Genomic DNA, 26,648 nt, shown 5'->3' on the forward strand with positions numbered 1-26,648 from the left:
TTAAGTATATAAGAATGTAAATTGAACGTACCGTTTACGGAATTCAGGATTTAATTTAAGGTTTGGTAGACCTTTAGTTCGGGCTCTAATTAGAGGATTGGCCAATTAAATAGCCTACTTGAAGAAGCTCACATTTCGACCGAATAAATAAAAAGGCATATGCATCATTTGGAAAGTAGTTACACTTGATACGAAATCTCTCTTAAAATAAGAATAAAAATAAATTAACCCAATGATATTTTTGATAGAAGTTAGACTCCTGACTATGAAACTTCGGATATGAAACTTCTCAAATAAAAGATACGCTCAACAATTTCCTTTCTTTCAGACTAGTCGGCCATTCATTGTACAGTGTTGTGACTAGAGCATGCATTTGCCATATTTGTAGATTCCGAAGTTTATCGTAACCAACGTCCTCTACATTATAGTTGGGTAAATTTTGCTTGCTTCCTTACAATCAGAATAAATTTTGTATCAGACCCATGTATGAATTGCTAATATATTCTGTGTCTGATAACACCACAAATACAAGTATGATGATCAGCAACTTGGTGGAACACCGAATTAGTCTTTAGAAGGTTCACAATTCTTTTTCACTTCTTTTCATCTGAAAAAATATTGCTTCTTGCATCACAATCTTATATATAGATGTCCATGTCCATAGAGCATAATGGCCGTCATAATTTTCACAATTTTCACCTTTCGTTGAACGATTAATCTTCATTGAGCCTCACTACTTCCTGGCCTTCCAATGATCAGCTCCGTCTCTACTTCCATATGCTGACTAGCCTGGCCATTTGCAACGGGCCTCTCTCGTGCAGATAGCTGCAGTTGAGGCTGCACCTTTCAAATATAAAGCAATCCAGTGTTAATCATACATTTGTTCATGACAAATTTACTCTTTCATGATCCTTTCTACAATAAAAGACTACAATCTTCTGGATTACAACCTTTTGGCATGATTAATTTACTCTTTTATGATCCATTCAAGGAAAAGAGAGTAGAAAGATTTGGCTTACTACCTTTTCGCGAAGCAACGTGTTCTCCTTTAAAAGCATCCTCTCCTGAAATTTATGAGTGAAAATTGCAAAACCACATTATTACTATAATTTGAAAAGCACAATTCAGTTTTATAAATAAGTACAAGCGATATAACTTCTATTAACTAACCGTTTCTTTTAGCTCTGAAATTTGTTCCAATAACATCCTTTGCTGCGTATGTCAGAGGATCATTTCCACATTATTGACAAGATTTCTGCACAAGCTTACATATAATAAAAGAAGCAAATGCTAATAAATTTTTACCTTCATTTGTCTGATGTTGCTTAGACTTTTTTCAAGTTGGATCTCTAGCTCATGTAATTCCTCAAAAGAACATGTTCCTAATTCATCACCCGAGAGTTTCCTGTGGCAAACTCTCTATAGTTCAGCAATTTCTTCATACTCCAGTATGATTGTATCTCTAGTTATGCTAACAAGCAAAAGAGGAGAAAAATTGCCCTCAAAATTTATATCATTACCTTTTATAGGCTTCAAGAGTCTCAATCTTTTTAGCCAAGCTTGCAGCTTCAGATCTCCATTGCTACAGTTTGAGCAAGACAAGACAAAATATATTAAGGTCCTAGAGATACACTCTAATGCCTGCTTACTCAGCGTAAATCCTACTGTTAGTTATATGTAATAGTAAATTCAAGAACAAAAATCTTGTGTTTATGATATAAATTCTAGATTGCTGTAATGTTGCAGGTAGCTTATACACTAATAATGCTGCAGAAATTTGTTTGAACAAAAAATAGTGGCATTTGAACCTTGCCACATTAAGGAGACTTACGTGGCGTTAGAGCAGCATGCACAAAACTAAAAATGAAATATGATGTTTCATATTCAGCCAAGAGTTTTCTTTTAGTTATTCACCTAGTCTAAACCAGGATGTTTCTCCTCACCTATATAAAGATTCCAGATGTACACAAGGTATCCATCTGATCCGTCCAATCCAATAGATCAAGGATCTCCCAAGTAAATGATCTTACTTTCTATCAAGTGTCAGTAGTGAAAATTAGTCTGCGCGCTTATCTACTTTCGCATATGTTTTGAAGCATTTCAGAGGATCTGAACATTCTACATCAACGTGTCTTCTTCAATGTCTCGAGATACTTAGGCCAAGATGATCCAAGTCAGGCAACATCAATCGGAGACAATCTATTGTCATAGAATAATTCAACGCGATGGACTGCAAGCAAGAGATGGACATCAATACTTAGACATGGAGTCTAGAGGTAGAATGTAAGTGAATCTTGTCTTTAGGATTTAAGTTAAATAGATTGATCCATGCATGATAGGATCTACAGTTTTTTTTCCTCCCTAGAAAGATATTTTTCCACATTAAAAAACTTGTGGTCTTACTTTTGCATGTTTTTCGTATTTTTCAAACCTACATGTTTTACTTGTAAAGCACCTCAAAATTTTAATTAGTATCAGAGCAGGTTACTATTATTTTAGAGTGATCATTTAGATATGGAATTTTAGAGTTTAATTTCGTTCATATTCCATCATGTGTTTTATTGGAGAATATTTTCTTCTTAATCAATGATGATGATGTGAAAGTTCTTTATTATCTTGGTAAATAATATAACCCCTTTGGTGTCTAACTTACAAAAATATGTTGATATCGTCAGTGTACTACACAAAATAGACAAGGCTATGAAAGCTAATTTGGATAAAAAAGAATCCCATTCCAAACAAGACAATCATATTGTCTTCATTGCTTCTTTGTTAGGCTGATAAGTTTTGTGAGATGTTATGTACAGATAAGCATGTGGAAACCGAAGATGATGATATGATCCTTCAAGCCACCTATGGCAGCTTGTTTGAAGAATCTTGAGAATTTATGAAGGTAAACTTCAGACTTGTTGGAAAAATGAAGAGCTTAAAAAACTGAGAAGGATGAAATGAAGCAACTTAAAAAGGTAAAGAAAAGTTTCAATGAGATTTGAATAATTCTCTCTGTTACTCATGATTTAACTTATGAAATGGTTTCCTTAGTTAATGAACTTAAATTTTTGGAAGTTTATATGCATGAACATATAGAATTTAGAAAACCTCTAGATGAAAAAGTAAGGAACTAGAATTTGAGTTATTAAAAGCTACCTAAACTCTTCAAAAATTCATTGCAGGTGTAATTAAGCTCAATCCAATCCACATTTTGTTAGCACTTGTAATTGGCTAATTTGTGACAAAATAAAAATCTTATGAATTGTAACTTGTTATTTTCAGTTGTAAAAACCAAAAACACTTCTAAAAGGCAAAGAAGATTCCGTTCAAATGGGACAAATCCGTTTGAGCGGTCTTTCCCACAAAGCACATTTTTAAAAGAGTTGGATATCTGTGGTTTGCAAGATTGGCCGATCTCAATCCGGATTGGGTGGGCCCAATCTCGATCTTGATTCGGATCGGTCTTCCAACACATTAAAGGCATTTGAACTATGGTTCGTAGGATTGGCCGATCTCAATCTGGATCGGGTGGGCCCGATCCGAACTCTCTCTCTCTCACTTGTTTTCTCTTTCACTCTCCTTACATTGTTTCTCTTACGAAGAGATCTAGACCCGACAAACTCTAACAAACTCCAGTATGTAATTTTTTTAATTTTATTTTTTCCACTCTCTATCTCTTTTTCTTCTTTTTCACTACATCATAGTTTTTTTTTTGTTTGATTTTCTTCCGCTCTCTCTCTAATCTCTTCTTTTCAATTTTCAGTGCATCTTGATTTTCTTTTATTTTCTTATTTTTTTGTCACTTTTTTCTAAATGTTTAGAAATTTTTCTATATTTTTAAATATTATTTAGAATTTACTTAATTAAAAAGAGTTTGATCCAATCTAGGCAACTAATATATATCATTTTTTTGGAATACCGATCCCAATCCCCATCCCAACTTTTTGAAACTTGGTTCGAACGAGTTTTTCAAGAGAGCTCGCCATGTCCAAAATAAGAAAATCATTTGAATGAGATTTTTCAGAGAGTTCACTGTATTTAACATGTGAAAGACATTCGAATGGATGGCTGAAGACTTCGAATGTTGGATATTGGGATATTTGTTCAAATGGGAGTTTTTTAAAATGTGATTGGCTAGACTCAAACCGTTTAAACGCTCTAGATTTTGTTCAAACGGGTTTGTTAAGTTAGCTCTTATTAGTTCAGATTAGGACTCTCTAGAGGCTATCTTCTTGAAGATATAAAAAGGAAACTAAAAAATGTGAGGGGACAACTCTGGAGCTAGAAAGCTACACTAAATAGAACTAAAGAGAACGGAGAGGTGCACTTGGAGATGCCTGAAGCTTGAAGATATTGGATCCATATCTTACCAACTTCGTTCAAGATTAAAGAACGTACTTGGGATTGCCTTAAGGGTCACTCATGCTGAGTCACAACCTTAAGGGTCATCAAAGTTGTGAACCAAGCGCAAGAGGTGGTGTATTGAGGGGGAGTCAAATAAAGCACTATTGTGACGATTGTGGGTAATAGCAATCAATTAGTAAGTGTTCCTATAACCACTAAATTTATAGTGCTTAGTTTTACCTAATAGAAGAGGCACGTGGTTTTTTTGACCCTTAACTGATAAGAGTTTTTCACATTAAAATTTGTATTGTTTGTGCATGTTTCATTCTCTTCCATTAATTCACAAATGGTTGCATTAATAGTGTTCTTCATCTAGTAAAGTGTTACGATCCGACCACATGGGTTAAGTCGAGTCAAGTCGAGTCGAATCAAATTAGTTATTTAGCTTTATCTTTCTGTTTTGAATTTCAAATAAATCGGATAATCCGTATGTGGATCCGATCTGGTAGGGATTTTACTCCTATAAATAGAGGTGAACATGAGTTGATAATAATCATCATTGAGAGAAATCTGAGTTTAGCTAGTTATTATTCTCACCCTTATCCTTTTACATTAACCATTGGACTGTCTTTATCTTTATAGAAGTAGATCATAACCGTAGATCCCCTTCGAGCTTCCAAACCCTATCCACCTCCTACCTCCAGTAGCCACCCTATTACACGACCGTCCACCACCACCCTTGGCCGTCGGATATTACCATTCTGCCCTCCCTGACATATCTCCACTATTTTATTTTTATCTATTCATCCCGACCTCTGATTTAAGTGAAACTAGAGCCATTAGAATCTTACTCACGAGGCTACCTCCATCTAAATTTTTATAATCATCCTATGGACGGATTGTTCCAGATCTGATCCATAACATTGGTATCAGAGCTAGGTTCCTCGGAAGATGGTTAACACGCGTTCCAAGGCCAATGAGGAGGCATTGACCATGGAGAACCATGATCTCATCTCCGTTCCCATGGGAGTTGATCTAGCACCCCCTCCAATTCTAACAATTATCGACGAGGGGCCACCGGCGTGGGCATAAGCTTTTTTTAAAGCATTTTCGATCGAGTTGAAGGAAAACGCGAAGGAGAACGTGAAGATCCAAACCGCCCTCAAAGACTCGATCCAGGCCTTATCAGAGGCCTTACTAACCGGCCTCCACCGACTTGCGCTGCCAGCGCCGCCGGCCACGACAGAACAAAGTCAAACTCAACCACCATTATCAACCCGTGAGGGAGGGGATGAGTCGGCCCAAATCGCAGCCTCAACCCCTCCTCCGACTGCGATGGGGACCCCTTCAGTCTTACAGATCATCTTCCCCAACCGCGATGGGAGCTAGGGTCGAAAACCCTAGCTTCCCACCAGCGGTTGTCCAGACGCTCATGACCTCTACCACAACGACCGATCTCTTCCATAAGGCCCCCGCACCCGAGATCAGGCTGCCTTTCGCGCCGGCACCAACTGGAAGACCGCCAACCGTGGCGGTTCATGCTGCAGCAAATCCGCGGCTAGTGGCCGCGGGTCCGACACTCCCACAGCCATCAACAGCCACGGCTAGCTTCCTATGGCCGACTGTCGGCTAGTGGTGGCCACCGCAACCGTCGGCGACCATCGGGTGGGCAAACCTGACAGCCACAGCCGTGGAAAGCTACCCCTACGTCGGGGTAGCTCCGCCATAATTTTTCGTCGCCACTGCTCCATTGCAATGGGGCCACTAGTCCCTTTCGCAGCTGCCGGGTGTCCGTGGATCGGCCGGCGACACACTTGGACCACCGCTGCAACAGCTCAAGCTCGAGCTCGAGTTTGGCCCTCCACCACCTCTCACCGCCATTCCATTGCCGTAAGGACTAGCCAAGGGTCAACTGTCGGTGATCCCCGACCGAGCCCAGTCACCGCTGCCCCCATGTAGCCTGTGGCGACACCCCTAGGCCGAATTCCAAATTCAGCCCTAGGGTTAGGTTATTAGAATGAAGGAGATAAAGTGCATGATTTTCGAGGCAGGCCAAATTTTCGCGAACCGGTTTGACCACCTCATGTGAACCAGTTTGGAACCCATGAACAAAACCCCGAGCACGAGTACGAGCCTGAGGATGAATGGTGGAATTAATCGGTGGGCCCGCGTCGTTAGACTGAGCCGAACCCGCATGCAGCCCGAGGGTAACATGAGCCAAACCCGTGGGCCTATGACTCACGAGACCAGCCTCGACCCCGAGGTCACTTCGCCTGTGATAACAGACCACATTTTGGGATCCAAGCTCGGACCGTCAAATAATAGAGACCCGCTAGATTGGACCTATCTAGCGGAGCAGTTTTTCACGTACCATGGCACGCCTAACCATCTAAAGGTCGGGCTAGCCTCATTTCACTTGGAGGGCGTGGCGATTAGATGGCACCAGTCGGCTGAGCGGACTTGATCATTTGAGTCTTGGCAGGACTTTGCAGATGCGATTTGTGCTCAATTCGGTCCGACTCAGTACAAGGACTTTCAAGCCATGCTAACTAAGTTGACTCAGTCAACAACAGTTCGAGCTTACCGGGAAGAGTTCGAGCGGATATGCAACCGAGTCACTAACTAGCCTGACTCGGCCCTAAAGAGTACCTTTATTAGTGAGCTTAGGCCTAACATTCAAGCTGAGGTCAAAGCTTTGAGGCCCACTACTTCTGAAGAGATCTTCTCCTTAGCTATTCTGATGGAGTCTAAGTTGGATCAACTAAACCAGATCCGCAAGGAGGAAAGGAAAAAGGCGACCCAAACCCACGGCCCACTAGAGACGGCATCTGCCCCAACTCAGACTACACCAACGGCTCAGCCTAACTGACAAATAATCACGCACCACTTTGTACCCAACGACTTGGAAGAGCACCGAAGAAAAAGCTTATGTTTTTACTGTGATGACCGATTTACCCCTGGTCATAAATGCAAGCGCTAGCCAGCCCACGTCATGTTTCTAGGCAGACTCGAAGAAGACGAACCCGAATCTACTTATTGGCACAAGTTATATGAGTACAAGGACGTGAGAGATTAGTCACCTTGAGGACAAGGTGTCGGAAGCATGGTGGATTGTTACGATCCGACCATATAGGTTAAATCAAGTCAAGTCGAGTCAAATTAGTTACTTAGCTTTATCTTTCTGTTTTGAATTTCAAATAAATCGGATAATCCGTGTTAGGTTTTTTATTTATTGGCAATTTTGTACAAAATATTCTAAGTGTATTCTTTCATGTATTTGAGCTTTACACAAGTCTAGAATCTCTGGTGTGAAGAATTGCAAGATCATTGGAGAAAAGCCTCGCGTTCTCACCGCGTTCACAAACGCGTTCGAACGCGGGCAGTGCGTTCACACAGACAGAGAGCCGCGTTCACAAGCGCGTTCGAACGCGGGCACTGCGTTCACACAGACAGAGAGCCGTGTTCACAAGCGCGTTCGAACGCGGACACTGCGTTCACACAGACAGAGAGCCGCGTTCACAAACGCGTTCGAACGCGGGCACTGCGTTCACACAGACAGAGAGCCGCGTTCACAAACGCGTTCGAACGCGGGTACTGCGTTCACACAGACCGAGAGCAGCGTTCACAAACGCGTTCGAACGCGGGTACTGCGTTCACACAGACCTAGAGCAGCGTTCACAAACACGTTCGAACGCAACCTGAAGAATTCAAGCTGTCGCGTTCGAACGCACTTGGGCCCGTTCGAACGCACCTGAGATTAAGTTAGGCCGTTCGAACGCACTCGAGCCGCGTTCGAACGCACATATGAAGTTTGCAATTTATTGGATTTTCGTGAGTACGAATATGACTTGGATTTGGCTCTATCTTGGAGATCATATATAAGGATAGTGTTGCCTTAACCTAGGGTGGTTGAAGAAGATTATTCAAGGAGACTTTTTGGAGGCTACATCGGTTCTTCAACAAACAAGGCCCTTCGCATCTACAAATCTTAATCTTTCGTCTTAAGGGCTATCTAGACGAAAGATCAATCTCGAGGGCTACTGAGATTGGACTTCAATCACAGGAAGCAGTGAATCGTGGGTTCTAGCGATCAAGACTGAGAGAAACAAAGTCGTTTGGATCGACGGGTTGTTTTGTGAGTCAGTCTTGTAACTGCTACTGTCATAGTGATTGGTTTTGATCCGAGTTTGGATCCGTGGTTTTTTTCCCGTTTGGGTTTTCCACGTTAAAATCTTGGCGTTCATCTCTACTTTCGTTTTTAATATTTCTTCTGACTTTTACTTAAGCGAACGAGAAATATTATTGCCTAGAGATTAGATACATACGTGTGTCTAGGGATTTATTTTTTCAATCCGCTTGTGGATCCGGTCAGCTAGAAATTAGTTAGCTTTATCTTCTATTTTGAATTTTAAATAAATTGGATAATCCGCATGAGGATCCGATCTATTAGGGATTTTACTCCTATAAATAGGGGTGAACATGAGTTGATAATAATCATCATTGAGAGAAATCTAAGTTTAGCCAGTTATTATTCTCGTCCTTATCTTTTAAAATTAACCGTTGGATTATCTTTATCTTCATAGGAGTAGATCATAACTATAGATCCTCTTCAAGCTTCCAAACCCTAGCCACCTCCTACTTCCAACAGCCACCCTACTACATAGCCGTCCACCACCACCCTTAACTATCCACTACCCTCCACTATCCACTACCCTCCGATGACCGCCGCAACGTCGGATATTACCGTTCTGCCCTCCCTGATATATCTCCACTATTTTATTTTTATCTTTTCATCCCGACCTCCGATTTAGATGAAACTAGAGCCATTAGAATCTTAACTCACGAGGCTACCTCTATCTAAATTTTCATAATCATCTTACAGACGGATCGTTCCATATCTAGTCTATAACATAAAGGTTTAGATTTTTCAATTGCTATCAAAGCAGGAATCTCACATTAGAGAGAGATCCTCATGGAACTTTCTAGAGAAGGACTATCTACTGTTAGGCCTTCCTTGCTCGACAGATCAAACTATCCATATAGAAAAGCCAAAACATGAGTGCTTTTTAAAGTTCATCAATGAACGTGTGTGGCTCTCTATTATTTATGACTATGAATATCCCATGTTTATTGATGAAAATAGGAATATCATTGCTAAACCTATTGTCTTGGTACAGCTACGCTAGCTCTACCTAATTAATATCTATAAGAATTTTTAAATGAACCTACGTAAGTTTATAATGAAAGTCAACTGGTTTATTTAATTAATTAGTCTAAGGAATGTTATATTTATGTTTTTATTATTTCATTATCGAGGTGTACTATGTATCATACAAGGATAATCTCATGGTGTAATTAGAGGTAGTTATCTAGGAGGCAATGTTAGGCAAGTAAAACTTCCATAGTCTAGAAATAGTGTAGAGAATTAAATATATTACTTTATGGCATTTTCATATTCATATCGTACATATGTAGATATTAATTATTGTTATTAATGCAAGTAATCCATGTTAACTTTACTTGCTTTTCAACATTATTACACTTATCATGATTATTATGCATATCCATGGGCATGATTATATGATAGCATGTAATACATGATTGTGATTTGTATTCCATTACACTTATTTATGATTTATAATATCATGCTACAAGCCCACGTGCTACCATGAAGAGACTTAACTTCTACGTCTCAATAGTACCTAATATCACCCTAGCTAAGATAAGGGGCGAGAGATATATTATTATTATTAGATAATAGGGCTTACGCTTGAGGTCTCTATTGATCACAGACAATCGGACATACCATTTCGATAGGCAATGGACAATTTATTGTTGATCAATAAGACCCAAACCCTTTAAGATATTTAAGTTAAAGAGCGAAAGATAGAATAACATAAACCTAGTGATACCCAACGACGCAGGGTGCGAACATCCTTGAGTGACGACTCATTATTTTTTGCATAGTAGTGCAATAATATAGAGTCAATGGTTTAAAGAATAGTATCAATGTGCAATATTGACTCATGTGATATGCTTACAAATGAAGCTCTTAGTCTGTGATGACTGACTATTGGTCATGTTGTTCACCGAGCGAGAGGCATGCGATTGCACTGCTAGGATCTACCCTCTTGGAAGTATTTGTGTGATCAAGTGTGAGTGTTGATACAACCTATAGGCATGGCTCTGTATGAGTCTAAATTAAAGACTTGATAGTCTGAAATAATGCATATTGTGTTATTTATCATTAATACATGTGAGAAATAGATATACAAATTATAAGGTTGTGGTACTAAGACATTTATTGTGATCATAACGCTCATATTCATACTTACCACATTACCGAATCTTTATTTATACTACTTTTAGACTGTAGAAGTGGATACTTGTAGGGCTTTACTAAACCATGATTATTATACATCATATTGTAGTGTATTGAAAAGCATTTTTGGCAATTGCCCTGCTAAGTTAGAAGGCGATGACCTGCACTAGTATCAAAAAGTGCTTGGTGGGACAAGCCACCCGACCCACCAAATCAATGAGGCGAATTAGGTAAGTTAACTTGGGTTTGAGAACTAACCATTAAAGAAAAAACTAAATTGCTTTGTCTTCATTCTCGACATGAAGAAACCTTTCCGAGCTCTAAGAACTAGAAGTAGTTCAAAATATAAAAGAAGAGGGGGTGTTTCTAGATTATTCTCACTCTTAGAAGCCACTTGCTTACCCACTTTACTCTCCCTCTTATTAATTGGCATGCAATAAATAGACCCACTATTATTAATTTTAGGAATAGGTGCCACACTACCACCTAATTATGATTAGGTGAATCTCTTAGAGCTATGTTGGGTATTAATAGAATATGTAATATAAATTCTGGTGTTTTTGTGTAGTGCATTATTATAAATTTTATATACTATATCAATATTACAACTATAATATATATCATTATTGTAAATTTTTTATGTATATAAAATGCTACATCAACTTGTCATTCGTCTTCTACCTTGGCGCTAAGCGGTGGGGTGACCACTCGCCACCTATGATAGTCTTTCAAAATATTGTATGATGCTATATTTGGTGATCCTATATTATGATCACATCATATATATATATATATTGTTGAAGATATATTTATTAGCTCATTCATGCTAAGATGCTTCTTAGATATTTATATATTATTGAAGATATATTTACGTGCTCGTCCATAACACCATACTCCTTTCTGATTTATATAACATTATATTATCAGTACATGATTTACCTTTATTTGGTATCCCTAATTTAGATAAAATTTATTCACTGAGTCACTTAGCTCACCACCTATTTCCTTTACAAAACTCTAAGAAAATTGAGTAGAACATTCTACCAAAGACCGTATTAGTAGTTGAGTAGTGTGATATTATAAATGTATGTTAATTTAGTGAAGGTTAATAGTATAATGAACATGTTACAGTTGAGCCTTACTTTCAAGTCTCTTTATATAAATATAATATTTTGTACATGCATTATATATACACTGATATGTGTATATGTAACTGTGATATGCTCTTGATAATATGTTGTAGCCTTCCTATGTGGGCCTTATTAGGCTTGTTAATAAAAATGTTATATTGTTAATCTAATATGAGTGATCCATGATTTAGATGCTTATAAATAAACTATAGTGCTGATACAAGATTTATTTGATTTTCGGCAACTAACTAGGTCGATCGTAACACCCAAAAAAAAAAAAAAAATAGGGAAAGGGGGGACGGGGGGCGGGGGAGCCACGCGCGAGCATGCGTGCATCCCAGCACCCTGCCACCCTGTCCTCTTCTCCTCCTTTTTCTTCTTCCTATTCTCTTGCCATGCATGCAACATCCCCAGCCTCCCCTATTTCTTCTTCATCCCTCTCTCCCTCTCCTCTCTCTCGGGTTGCCGACGCTGGAGACGAAGCCCCGAAGCCAATGGCCGACGAAGCCAATCATGCGACCCCTCAGTAAATCTCCTTTTCTTTTGGTTGTTTCCTTTCTTTCGCCGTGCCTTACCCCTCTTGGCCGCATGACTGTGCCGCCGGTGCTATCAACCTCGATGGTGGTCGCGCCTCTCTCCTTGATTTCCTCCTCTCTTTTCCCTCCCCTTCCCTCCGACGAGCCACCCACCCCGAGTGAGGGCCGCGAGCCGCTGACATCAAGGGCGAGCTGCCGACGGCATGGGCTACCGGCAGCGCTGGGCCCTTCACTCTCCCCCCTCTGTCTCCTTCCCTCGGAAGGAGATGGTGTGGGAGGGTGGGGGTTTGTTTAAACCCCCACCCATCCCCTTAGTGGGCTGCGCTCGACTTTGGTGGGCTGTAGACCGCAGCCCACCAACCAATCTTGGTGGGTTATGGACCACAGCCTACCAATCCAACCCTTTGGTGGGCTGCAGATGGACTGCAACCCACAGCTAGCCTTGGTGGGCTATGGTTGGACCCCTAGCCCACCTCATGCAAGCTTGTGGGCTACAGTTGGACTACAGCCCACCTCATGCAACCATGCCTATTGGGTAGGTTTGGGCCTAACCCAATACCCCCAGCCAAGCCCATTTGGGATCATTTAGACCCTATAGCCCCGTTTCTCAATTAATTAGCCTAACCACCCCCTAATGAAAATTTATTATCATCTAAATAGTGGGAATTTTAGGATAACAGAACTCACCCTAAGGGACCCTTAACTCATGTATAGGCCTAAACCTAAATTCCCTAATAAGTTAATTAATTCTATTAATTCATTAATCTTACGTATGGCTTTACTTGCGTGAATTAACAGGATCAATACTCATGAGGATTTTGGGATTCCGGAGGAACCGGCTAGCTAAAGAGAATTAGAGTATTGTGGAGACTCCTCAGGCGAGTAAAGTTTATACAATCTAGAATACTATAGTTACAGTTATTATACCCTCCATGACACTGTAGGAATGTTAGTATTAGTACATGCATTTAGTATACTACGATATATGCTTGACATGTGCAGTTATTGATAGTTTACTCATCATGATATTATGAAAATGTTAGCATATGCATTAGTATAACGATGCTCTACATGTGTCCTGCATGATAAACTCTTGCATAAATATCTATTGTGAATATAAAATGTAACGATCATAATGACTATGACATGCTTTATAGACTCACAGACACCACCACTTCCACCTATCATTAATAGTCGAGTTCTGACTAAGCAGTACCCCTACTAGCTCAGCCCGGGGTTAAGAGTAGAGTATATTTTATGACTATACTATTAGTGGCCTACACCTGAGATCGGAAGCCTGTGTGGCATTCAGGTAATTATATTATATAGTTAGAACTAGATTATGATGATAAAAGAATATGATTGTGAGGCGAGGATATATCTCTAGCGGTACTTGGCGACGTAGGGTTAGGGCGTCCATTGATGAGCCGAGGGCTCCCGATTCTCCCGCTGATGGTGGTGATGATTTAAAGAGAGTAAAATATGGGCTCACGATAGGGGTCCTTAGTCTGATGGCCACAGATAACCGGTCACATGCGGTGTTACCATGCATGTGTGGGTGGCATTACCGTTAGATGTGTATATATCCCTCCTCGGTGTATAAGATGATGGATGGTTATGTAATAGATGATTTTCTTAAGAATATCTACACGGTGTGGTGAATAGCTCAGTGAACTATGACAAAACATGATTTATGACTTGGTGAGCATGAGATGACTAAACTACTCTTTTATTGCTATGCATAATATGTAAATGCTATGATTAAGATTTGTATGAATAAAAGATTGTATCAAGTTTTATATCTATGTTGGCTTATCATGATACGATTAGAAATTGGCATGTTCTAAGATAGTGACGTGTAGTCTTTATTAATTGTATTAATTTAGTAACTCATAATAAGTCATTTAAACAAGCGTATTGTTATTGCTAGCAACTATAGGCATACATTGGATATACACCTGTGATTTCATTGTTATAGATTGTATGATTCTACTCGCTAGGTTGTGTGCTCACCATCTCTTAGTGGCATCACTTTAGAGCTAGGGGACGTAGGTGCGGGTAGCGAAGAGTAGCTTCCTTTTTATTCCAATTATGTCTATTAGTTGTATTGAGGCCCTGCGAGGGCGTTATGATTAACGTTGTATTTTGAATGTGTATCTTGAAAACTTATTGTGGCCTGTAGAACTTGTATTCAGACTCTTATTGTTGAGTTTATTTATGGTATGAACTTATACTGCTATATATCTTGTGAAAACCTATTACTGACAAGTCATATGATGCACGTGTAGAGGGATTTACCCACACAGTTTACACGTGTATTTGAAGATTTGGATGTTTCATCGATGTACGTGTTGCATGTGCCGTGTGGGCTAGTGGCTTGCACATGACCAAGGACTAAGTATTACAATATAACTATAATGTGCCTATTCCTATCTCAGTATGGATCATTTTCATGCATATTCAATATGCATATAATGTAGTATAAGAATTATAATGTTTGAAAGTCACTGAATCAAAAAGCCACTTATATTTAAAAGTCACTAAATCGAAAAGCCACTTGTATGTAATACTTCTTAAAGCTTAGTAAATATTTTAGAGGATTTGATATTTTCATATAAGTCACTACCTAGTCAGTAATTTATATTTAGAAGTTGTTGATTAAGTCCGTGATTTCTAAGCACGCACAATTTCATATTTGAATTTTGAAATGAATTAAACTGTAAACATACTAGTTTTATTCTTTTGTATCACGGACAAAAGAAAAAATAATAAAAAAAGTGTTGGCTAGAGTAAACTCCTGAATTTTAACTAGCAAACATAGTTGAATTTTTTTACTTGGTTTTTAGAAAGTAGAAATCGAGAAGATGGAGAAAATAATTTAGTTATTATTGATTGGTCTTAAAGTTGTACATCTATCTTGCTCGCTATTGGCTAAAGTGTTAGCGCACCTTCTGCCTTGGCACTAGAAGGTGGGATGATCACTCGCCATCCGTGCTCGCTTTTCGAAATATTGCATGATGTTATATTTGGTGATACCACATTTTGATCACATTATATTATATTATCTTATATTATATAGATTTTGTTGAATATATATATATATCTGCTCATTCATGCTATGATGCTTCTTTTATATTTATATATTATTAAGGATATATTTATGTCCTCATCCTTGATATCATACTCCTTTTTTATTTATATAATTATATTATTTTATACATAATTTACTCTTTGTTTGGTATCTCTAGTTTATTCACTGAGTCTCTTAGCTCATTACCTATTTGGTATTCCTTTACAAAACCCTAACTAAGAAAATTGAGTGAACATTCTACTAGAGACCCTACCAGTAGTTGAGTAGAGTGATATTATAGATGTATGTTAGTTTAGTTAAAGTTAATAGTATACAAAAACATGTTAGAGTTGTATCCATATTTTTAAGTCTCTTTATATAAACATGTAATTTTGTATAAGCATTATGCATACACTGTTTATATATATATGTAATAGTGATGTATTCTTAATAATATGTTGTGGCCTAGCTATGTCAGTCTTGTTAGGCTTATTAATAAAAATGTTATGTTGTTACTCTAATACGAGTGATCCATAGTTTAGATGCTTATCAATAAACTATAGTGTTGATATATGATTTATTTGATTATCGACAACTAACTAAATCGATGAGCATGTTACATGTGCCGTGTGATCTAGTGACGTGCAGATAACTAAGGACTGAGTTTTACAATACAGCTATAGTGTGCCTATGCCTATCTTAATAGGATCATTTTCATGCTTATTCAATATGTATATAACATAGTACAAGATTATAAAGTCCAAATATGTATTAAGGTCTCGCTTGGTTAGTCTATACGCCTTAAGCGCAAATAAAGAGTCTATGCACATTTTGGTAGGAAAATTGGTATGATAACTTTATCAAACATCTTCTTAAACAAGTTTATGACCAAACTAGCCCTTCCAAATATTTGTTTTACGTGCCTAATACACTTCAAATCTTAAATAAGAGACAAGATGTGTCTGAAAACCGATGACTTAGTCAGCGACTTCTAGATATAAGTTGCTGAGTAGGTCAGCGACATATAGAAATTTCAAATCCTCTAAAAAAAATTGTAAATCTAAGGGACAATTTTTTGAAATTTCTATACAAGTCACTGATCAAATCAGACTTATATTTGAAAGTTGATGTATCAGAAAGCCACTTATAAAATGTTCTCTCTAAAGCTTTATAAATATTTTAGAGGATTTAATATTTTCATATAAGTCCTGACCTAGTCAATAATTTATATTTAGAAGTTGTTGATTATGTCAGCAGTTTTCATACACACCTAGTTTCATATTTAAGTTTCGAACTAATTAGGCATGAATTAAACTGTAAATATACTAGTTTTCTTCTTTCGTATCTCGGACAAAAGAAAAAATAATAATAAAAGAGTGTCGGCTATAGTAAACTCGTGAAAACATATTATTGCTTCTTACAAGTGAAGGATTTCTACCTGAATACCTTGCTCTGTTGCTTTCTTGTTTTCAGTGGCCTCTTTTGTATGCGTCATATACCGGTCAATTGTCTTCTGCATACTGAGATATTCAAACATGGAAAGGAAAGTTTCAGTTTGATACACTATATCTAGTGGATGACAGGCTATACCATTGAAATGAATAATCAGAAACATTCAAAACTTTTTCAGAAGCTAGTTCGTGAGCATTATCGACAGTTAATAGGGAACAACACTCTGAAATTGTATGTACATGGACGCAATACAACTTACATTTCGGTTTACACTTAATAGGGCACAACACTCTGGAACTGATGTACCTAGTAATCTGACTCAAGTACATACTCTTATTTGTATCAAGAAGTAAGAAAATTGGCTATAGTATGTAATATATGTTCATTGTTCATCTCATTCCGACGTATAGACTTCAACTAGTTACAAATAGTAAAATAGAGTATATATTTCTTGTAGTCAGTTCAGTACTTCAGCAAATCATTCTTAGTCCATAATCCATCTGAATCTTCCACAACTAGTTCTCTCGGCTGTGCGGGAACAGAAATCTGGGAGGTAATGATGGAGAAAGTAAAATGATGAGTTGAGTTCCTTATACACGTAATGTGGATAGCTCAACATTTGCTATGATAGGTACAAGACTGGGTATCACATATGTCAATTAACCATCTTCTTAATCTTGTACAAGTTTGGGAGAAGATAATAAAAGATAGCTAGATAGGTGTTGCAAATTAAGGAGGTGGGAACATTTGTGGAATTAGCTATATATAGCATGAATTCAAGATGAGGGCTAAATGAACTTATGTGCTTGTCAAGGATATAACGAACTTATGAATTTATAATCAATTTAAAATTTTGGTATTAGGTTATCCAAGTGATCGGCATCAAAGCAAGTGCCTATGTTAGGATTTTGGTCAACGTAGACCTGTAGGCTAAGTGTGGATATGTTTCTTAATAAGAGAGCTTTTGTTAAAACAAAAGAGTGGATGAAAGATCTCCTGTGATATTCTCTTTCTATTTTTGAAGAGAAGAGCTTTTGCTTGCTTGTCTTGATATTATCTTTCTCATTCATCCAAAGATTTTAAAATTTGGTATCGGAATTGGCCACTAAAAAAATAAAATGTATCGACTATATCGACTATATCGACTAAATATAATTTAAGATATAAAAAAAAAATTCTAAAAAAATACTAAAGAAGAAGACCAGGGTTTCATTCCAATCAAGAAGGAACATGATATTAGAGAAAAAGAAGATAACTTTTAAAAGAGAAAGATGAGAGTTTTCTTGAAAACTTGTCAAATCAACATCAAGGAAAGAGATGAAAATTTTGTCCAAGATATTCTCGAGGAAGAAACACTTTCACAAACTCATCATCTTTAATAAGATTGTTTTTCAATTATTTGTAAAGCATGAGTCTTCTTATTTGGTTGTTTCTCTTTAGTTGTAATCTAAAAAAGTGATCATTGATGTTTGTGATCCTCTAGTTTTGTAGAGAATGAATTGGTAGCCTCATTATTATTGATATAGTGGAGATTTAAGGTAGACTTGGGTTGGAAGAATTACTTGTTTGCTTGATTTTAATTGTAACTAACTGAACCTATTTCCTAACATCACCTACATGACTCATACTCTAAATCAGCAAAATCATTGTTATATAGGCTATCATGTAAGCATTAGGAATTCAAGATTGCTACTAAGAAACCAAGAGATTGGTGACATTTGTCGAGTTATACCAGAACTGTGCAGATCCTGTCCATTAAAGGTGTCATGCTTTGTTGATCAATAGTTACCCTTTGTCTGAGAAAGTCATAAATTAATACTGCTATTTTGATGTGACACTCTACAAGACAAGGATGGCCGAGTTTTTTTATTAAAATGGTTTTCTAAAACTTATTTACCAATTTGGTCTCTACCTTTTCAACTTAATACCATAAGTGTCTCTTCTGGCCCGTCGTATGTCATGTCATATGCTGCATAGAGAAACACTGAACTATTTAGTGGTTTTGAAATGTTAAACTGTATTTAAGGAAGTGTTGAACTATTTAGTAATTTTATGTTATATAAAATACTAAACAGTTCAGTAATTCTCTAGACAAATTATAATATAGCATGTGACATAATCAATAGAAATCTCTTTTAGTATTAAGTTTGAAGAGTAGACTTAGATTGGTTTAATAAGTTTCTAAGGAGGCCCAATTTGGTAAGAGACACAAGTATTGCCATCCTTTTGAGAGCATAATCATAATAAATCAACCTTCTAAATAGAACACGCATCTATGACTAAAGACAATTTGTACTACCATAAAAAGACACATAATTTAATTAGTAAAAGTAGTAGGTACAATGTCACTCTAGTTTGTAATTAAATATTCAATGGTCACAAGAAGGGTTGTCAATTTCATTGCTTACTAGTAACTAAAATGTTAGAGATGTTACTATTGATTCACCAATTTCAGACTGAAAACAATTCAATAATCTCATCAAGACATTCTCGAATAATAATTTCAATAAGATGAGACCAAAAGCTAGCAAGTAAAGATAGGCTTAATATTCTTTATGATTCACGTATAAAGAAAAGGTTCCAGTGAAGATACGCTTTATAAATTGCTTCGCAGCAATAAGGATGGGTAGAAGGATAAGTTGGCACATAGAAGATCAAATCTACAATCAGGTATAATAAGATTCAATGTACAGTAGAGATCAACTCATTCTACTACAATGGGCATACACCTTCACAATGGAAATAAGCAATGGTTTGCCTTGCTCTTAACTCAAATCAGAAAAATCATGCCAATTGGTCAAGTGAGCCACGCCCAATGAAATCCATTCCATTGGTCTAGACAACCATAAATCGCTAGGTGAGTCTGATATCACAAATCTATAAGAGTATCAGGTACTAAGTCCAGTCTTTTGCTAGCTTTATTTTGGTTATTTTACTGAGTACTCCTGTAGCACTTTTTTGCTTAATTTCTATTAATTGGTTGTAGGTTAAAGACCTTAATTTGTCTAAATTGTTACGAGCTGAGATGAAACCTAATAATGTTTTGCTCGATCACAATGTAACTAGGTGACAATAAGCATTCTAGACAAGGCTATATTGGAAGAGAACTTCATTTCAGTTATTTAATTCTGGTGTAAATCTAGAGTTACACTAATAAAACAATTATATATAAAAGCTCATCCTATTTGTTTACTTGATAATTACATGAGCCGCATAAACAAAAAAGATTTATTTGTAAGGTAGACCGATGTGCACCTAACAATTAACGGAATATTCAGAATCAAATATCAAATATATTTGCATATTAAAAATGTTTCTCTAGCAATGGGAATAAAGCTGCCACATCTTAAAAGCCTCAAATTGGCAGAAGTCATGTACTGAGTTCCTATTATTAGTTTATGCTACTGATCATGCCCAAAGAAGTTCACTTCCAAATGCATGCCATAGAATGGTTGTCTATTTCTCTTGTCGAATTAGCCATTTAATGGCTTTCGGTAGCCATCTTTCATTTCCTAATTAGCTTGGGAACAGTCCTTGCATTAGTATGAGTTAGTCGACCGCATAAGGGCGATCCATCTTGATGACGAATTCCACGACGTAGTCCATATAAATTTAAAAACTTATTGACATGAAAGATCGACTCATTTTAAATGGAACAATGACAAAAACAGTAATTACATATTCTCCATGTTTGGCGATGATTAGGTTACAGACTGGTTACTGACTTCCACAAGAAGAACTTGGGTGTCGTGCTAATTAGAGAAACCACTTCTATCTACCAACTTAAATCTAGCTAGATTGTAAATTTTGGACTGAAATATGCACCGAGGAGAAACAGTATATGGACGGGGGATCGAATAAAACTAATGATCAATTTATAGAACCAGATACCTACTAACAATATTGATGCTCAATAGGGATCTCTTCTTCATCTCACGAGTATCTCTCTTATTGTCCATTTTTTGAGAAATAATCTTTCTTATTCAATATGACCAATAAATAACTTGTTTTCTCCTACAGTTAGCCCCGACAAAAAAGGACATGAAATAGCCATCACCATACCTAAGAAACCATCAAGCATGCAGTACATATCCATAAAAGCAAACTGCCCACAAAGTCGCACCGAGCCAGTACCATTACCGCAAGGATTCAAACACTTCACAATAGAACAAGGGGATTTAGGGAAATCCAGTACTCCTCAAAAGAATCTAAAGAGTCAATAAGCTTAGTTCATGTCTCTCTTCCATCCTACAGTATTCTCCCACATGCACCCACATGATCTATCTAACGTAACTATTCATCCTAACATAGGATGAGCACAGATTTATCTATAATTATCATGAGATATAAAAGCGGCTAAAGGTTCTCTACCGGGGAGTTTTGGGTACCTGGAGCTGGCGAACTCGTACAGCCTGCCGCGGCTGGAGAAGACGATGAGGGCGACCTCGGCGTCGCAGAGGACGGAGAGCTCGAACGCCTTCTTCAGCAGCCCGTTGCGCCGCTTCGAGAACGTCACTTGCCGGCTCGTTGCGTTCTCTATCCTCCTCATCTCCGTCTTCCCCCTCACCATCTTAATTTGATTTGCTTCTCTCTCTCTCTCTCCCTCTCCCTCTCCCTCTCCCTCTCCCTCTTCGCCTAGATGAGGAAAGAAGCCAAGAAAAGAGATCTATATATAGACTTGGACTTGTATGCCGATGTGTGTGCATAAAAGGGAGTAGTAAGAGGATTGCAGGAGCCAAGGGTCGCACCACAAATGGCAAAAGGCATGTGGAGGATGAGGGCACGGGATTCTGATTTAGGAAAGAAATAGGAAGGAAAAGGAAAGGTTTTTTTTTTCCCCCCTTATACTAATTTTCTTTTATCTGCTCTTTGTTAATGCTTATTTTTGGTGTCGGATCTATTCTTGCCTAATTTGTATCCCGTAGGATAGCATTTCTTTTTTCTTTTTTCATCTTATTAGGTTACAATCCTAAGGGGAAGAAAAGTAGGGCTGTAGGGAGTATAGTTGGAAACTCGGAATGATGCGACGCAAACCAAGACGAAACCTACTACCCACGAATCTAAGAGCGGGATCTGATAGGATCGGCTGCAGAGGTAAGAACAGGGCCATCTTTTACCGTTTGGGATAAGGTGTGACGGGATCAGCAGTTGGGACGAGATTTTGGTGTTCACGAAGAGTAGCGGATCAGACACATATGTGTCGAGAGAACATTAGTAGGAGGCGGGATGGGCCCGGGGTCGTACGTGGGAGGGATGGCCGTCGGAATCACGAACAGTGTGGATACGTACGGACGGTAAGGCCGATGCCGACACGTGGCAGATGATGCGGTTACGGCGGAGTTGGGACCGCGTCGGAGGAGGAGACCCTCGTCACGTGTTTCAACCCCTCAGTTTCTCACTCATTAACTCAGGCCTGCCCCGCCGCTGGACAACCAAACATGAGCGCCGATGCAAATGGACCCACTGCTGAGACAATGCACAGAGAGGAGAGAAGAAGGGGAGGGTGCATATCCGGGTGTTTCTGTAATGGGTGTGGTCAGCTTCTTTTTACACTGGTTGATTCTGTTGGGTGTGCATCGTTTTCGTTTCCCTCTTTTATTATTTTCGGACTACACGGCTATGTTGCCGGGGGGGACCCGCCACGACAGCGGCTTGCTATTTCGAACATGTGTATATGTTTTGGCTTGTCGATTGCCATTGACGACCACGGCATCATTAATATTTCCACATATAGACATGGCCTCTACTTTTCGGTCCTTTGGGTTGGCAACTTTAAATTGCAAAACTCTGGGGGGTGCCTGCCATTCGATAAAATTGCTTTAAGGTACATCGTATGTTTACCTTTAGTTACAATAGACTAATATAGCGTCCTATGCTTCGAAAGAGGAGCCGGCCCGATGGCAACCTATCAATCCTTGGTGGCTTTTCTTTCCACCTCAAAAACTATTTAAGATAGAGATTCTGGTGAGATATTCTTATTTTCACTTCGGTTTACAGACTATTATGAATCCTTGTATTAGTGATCGTACCTCCTCCTGAATTGTAATATTGGATTGGTTAATGTTATTTGTTTTTCCATGTTTCAGGATTTCCACATAAGTTATGTTTTTTTCTCTTTCTATCCCATCAACGATTCAGACAGCCAACACAATGTAACTAACTATGCTTAATAAGTGATTTGAAAGCTAGATATTTATTGAATGGCTCTCAGTTTTTGTGCCATTAAACTGATTCTTATGGACTTTACAAATTAAACTACTTGATGAGGCTTCTTTTAGACTTTTTCTTTTTCAATTAAGATGAACCATTCCGTACTTCATCACTTACCACCTATCTATCATACATACTTCAAGATTGATGATAAGGATGCACGATGTAGAATTAAACCCCTCGTGTCGCGCGCGCGTATATATATATATATAGTAGTCTTAGATAGAGTTATATTAAAGATTAAAATAATCTTGTATTCTAAAATGACGATCATTCAGGAGCATCCTAATTTATAATGATTAGATATATCATAATTTATTTAGATAACATCGATCTCTCACCTGCCCTGCCCTAGTAAGCTATATCAATTTCTCAAGACAAAGTTAACAACATATAATAGGAAATAAAGTATTAACCTCCTGAGATATATCTAACTAAAGATAATAACATTCTCAAATCATCGTCCCATGAGATCTCATGCTATACAGTTTATCCTAAAACTATTAAAAACATACAATTCGATCACCATGTCTAATATTGGTAACATGCCAACATGTAATAAGGAATAAAGTATTAACCTCCTGGGATATATCTAACTAAAGATAATAACATTATCAAATCACCATCCCACTAATAATGAGATCTCATTCTATACAATTTACTCCAGAACTGTTAAAAACATACAATTCGATCACCGTGTCTAATGCTGGTAACATGTAACCCATTTCATGGTAATTAAGATTCAATGTATGTCCACTTGCCATAGATAATCAATTTGTAAATAAAAAAACTTTTCATTTCTTTGGAGAAAATATATTTTATAATATATCTGAAAACTAATTCGATTTGCAAAATGAAAGAAGCAATAAAATTGACTAACAAAAGTGTTCTAGAAAACTAGTGACAAGTGTGCACGACTCCCGAAAGATATATTCAATGGATCAACCTTATCAAATTCATGTTAGGAAAGCATTAAATTAGTCACTTTCCCTATTACGTCAATTAGTACCAAAACATACTGTTGTGCCTAAGAAAATGCGCAAGCAGTAGCAAAAAAGATAAAATAACTTAAGAAAAGAAAATACTAAGATTTACATGCATGGTTCGGTTCGACAAACTATTTATTTTGACACTCTATTCTGAATATGACATAGGTTCCAAACAATCCTAGTTGAATTAGGAGTTATACACCATAAACTTGATTGTCTAGGTTGGATAGTTAATCGAGCAATCTAAGCCCAATAGGATAAACTATTTATTTTGAGTTTGAGTTTGAGTTTGAGTTTGAGTTTACATGAAGCTCATTTGAGTTTGATCACTTTTTCTAAACCATTGAATCATTTATATAGATGTGAAGTATGTCTTTACTTCGTATTAGGAGGGTCTATCAAAGGAATCTCTAAGTTCAAATAAAATTTAGAAATTTATTCTCTGTTCTACATGTCTAGGCCTTGTGTGAGTGTCACCTAGGTGCTACTTAGAGTACTTCAAGTAATCCGTTCCAGTTGTCCGATACCACTTACCTTATCTGAACGAGAGAGAGTATTGTAGCCTGTTTTGTAGCATCATTCACCTCATTTTGTAGCAAAATGCTAATTTAAATTTTTGCTTGTTTTCACTTTAATATTTGACTTCTACGTACCTAACACTTTTCAATGAATAATGTCTTGAATATATATAATATCTAGATTCCACATATTAAATACTTAGTGGTGTTTGTGAATTTATTATTTTAAATTTTCATACGAACAAAGTTGGCAACCTAAACATAAAGAAATATCATCGTTGGTCCCACAGCCTCTTTTTTGTTACAAACTTCAAACGGATACTAAAGCATATAAAAGAATAATAAGAGAACAATTCCAAAATGAAGCATGCTAACAAACCTTCACCATCATATTAAAAGCTATTACAATTATTCCTGTCAATAAACAAATGAAATATTGATGATTGACAAGTCATTTAGACAAAAATTTCTAAAGAATATAACATGAATTCTCCAAAGAAACTCATCCCTAACATGTATTTGGATCTAAACACGTGCTTGAATACAACCTAGGTAAGAGAGATTTAAATAACTTGCAATCAATCTTACCTAACACACATCATTTTTTTAATCAATAGTGACTTTCACTCTTCCTAAGAGGTAGCTCTTTTCATGCATCATTAATATAGTGTGTGTAAAAACACCTTGCTAAACAAGCAATATAAGCCTTGTTCACTATCACAAATCAAAGTATGATGCCAATTCAAAGCTAAGTCCACAGCTACATGAAAACTAAAACAAAATAAAAAACAAATCCAACTGAAAGGCAGAACAATAGACCTGACTAGGTTCAAATAAAAACACCAAAAAATAGAAAAAAAATCATACTAATCAGAAAACTAAAAGCATCTTCTCAACTCCTCCCTCAAGAGCACCCAGAAACTATCAAGAAAGCAATTAAGTAATTCAATACAATCTCCCAGAGTTAATTCTTCGTAGAACATCTTTTTCAATTTGTAAATAAGTAAAGGGAAGTGATCAGGGTCCTCAAAACAAACTTTGAGTTGTTCTACTAATAGTCCATCGTATAGAGTACCGTCTAACATGTACTTTTGATAACCATTTTAAGCAAATCAATATGCAATTCAAGAGAATTTTTTACATGGATCACTTAATGGTACCACCTTGAAAGGGTGCTATAATATTTTTTCTAAATCATATCTATCTAGTTTTCACACCAAAATTCCTAACACTTTTAGCATTCTTTAGTATATAATAGTTTGCTCTAATATGCCTAAGAGCACCACTGGGATGGCAAATAAGTGTAAATCTTGATTTTTCTTACCTAAGTATTTTTTTTATGATTGAATATATCTTATCCTAAATAGGAGTTCTAGTTTGGTGAAAAACTTCTTATGCTAAAGACACCACAATGGTCTTCGACTCAGAGATGGCGACAAGCCAATAGAGTGGAATGGTGCTACAACCTAATAGGGAAGCTTCTTCATCGCCCTTCTCCTTTTTATCTATCTCATACAGGAAAATAAATAGAGATAGACTCCTATCAGTGTTTTACAAGTGATAGATATGGTGTTGAGCTTTTTTTACATTCAAATTCTTTGTTAAGAGGAATGCTTCAGGTACTAACTAGGGGACCTTGGAGTTTCCATGGCCTGGTCCTCAACCTAGTGCTATGGAAGCTCGACTTCTTTCCTCTGTTGGAAGATATCAGAATCACCTTGCTGTGGGTGCAATTCATTGTATTGCCTTTTTTGGCTACTGGTCGACTAATATCCACATGGAGGTTGCCACCGATTTTGATCGCCCTGTGAAAGTTGACCAATACACCTAGGCTAGGGTGAGAGGTAGGTATGCTATGGTTTGCATCGAAATTATTTTTTTTCTTCCTTTGAATTACGACATAGACGTTAGTCCGTTGGGCAAATCCTTTTCTCAACTAGTCACTTGTAAAAACATCCCTACAGTTTTTTTAGGTATGATTAGATCAATCATCGGCTAGCCCTTTGGCAAGAGTTCATTGAGGCTAAGAATGCGACATTGCTATATCCTCAAGCCCAGACCCCATCTATTGCAGGAGGACCCCCTC

At 37.5% G+C, this 26,648-nt stretch overlaps 1 protein-coding gene across 2 annotated transcripts; it reads right to left on the minus strand.

Annotated features, from left to right (window-relative positions):
* Positions 1 to 460: 460 nt before the first annotated feature.
* Positions 461 to 21,662, minus strand: LOC140770960 (MADS-box transcription factor 50-like). 2 transcript variants are annotated; one of them, XM_073112298.1, is made up of 8 exons: positions 21,234 to 21,658; positions 16,832 to 16,913; positions 1,521 to 1,582; positions 1,306 to 1,405; positions 1,171 to 1,212; positions 1,023 to 1,064; positions 700 to 843; positions 461 to 607 (listed from the first exon to the last, which is right to left on the minus strand). In XM_073112298.1, exons 1-7 carry the CDS (start codon positions 21,413 to 21,415, stop codon positions 721 to 723), a joined length of 633 nt encoding a protein of 210 aa, XP_072968399.1. In that variant the 5' UTR covers positions 21,416 to 21,658; the 3' UTR covers positions 461 to 607; positions 700 to 720. The 2 variants fall into 2 exon arrangements, with proteins under 2 accessions (XP_072968399.1, XP_072968400.1); XM_073112299.1 differs by having other exon boundaries at positions 461 to 837; positions 21,234 to 21,662.
* Positions 21,663 to 26,648: the final 4,986 nt, after the last annotated feature.

Source organism: Typha angustifolia, chromosome 11 (assembly GCF_048772165.1).
Source record: "Typha angustifolia cultivar Huaian chromosome 11, ASM4877216v1, whole genome shotgun sequence".
Taxonomy (NCBI): Eukaryota; Viridiplantae; Streptophyta; class Magnoliopsida; order Poales; family Typhaceae; genus Typha; species Typha angustifolia.

Coding starts and splice junctions, on each gene's coding strand:
- LOC140770960 (XM_073112298.1), bottom strand. CDS start 21,415: ATGGTGAGGGGGAAGACGGAGATGAGGAGGATAGAGAACGCAACGAGC. Junction 1,583..16,831: donor CAACAGAGCAAGGTATTCAG/GTAGAAATCCTT, acceptor CTCAAACTGTAG/CAATGGAGATCTGAAGCTGC. Junction 844..1,022: donor ACACGTTGCTTCGCGAAAAG/GTAGTAAGCCAA, acceptor TATATTTGAAAG/GTGCAGCCTCAACTGCAGCT.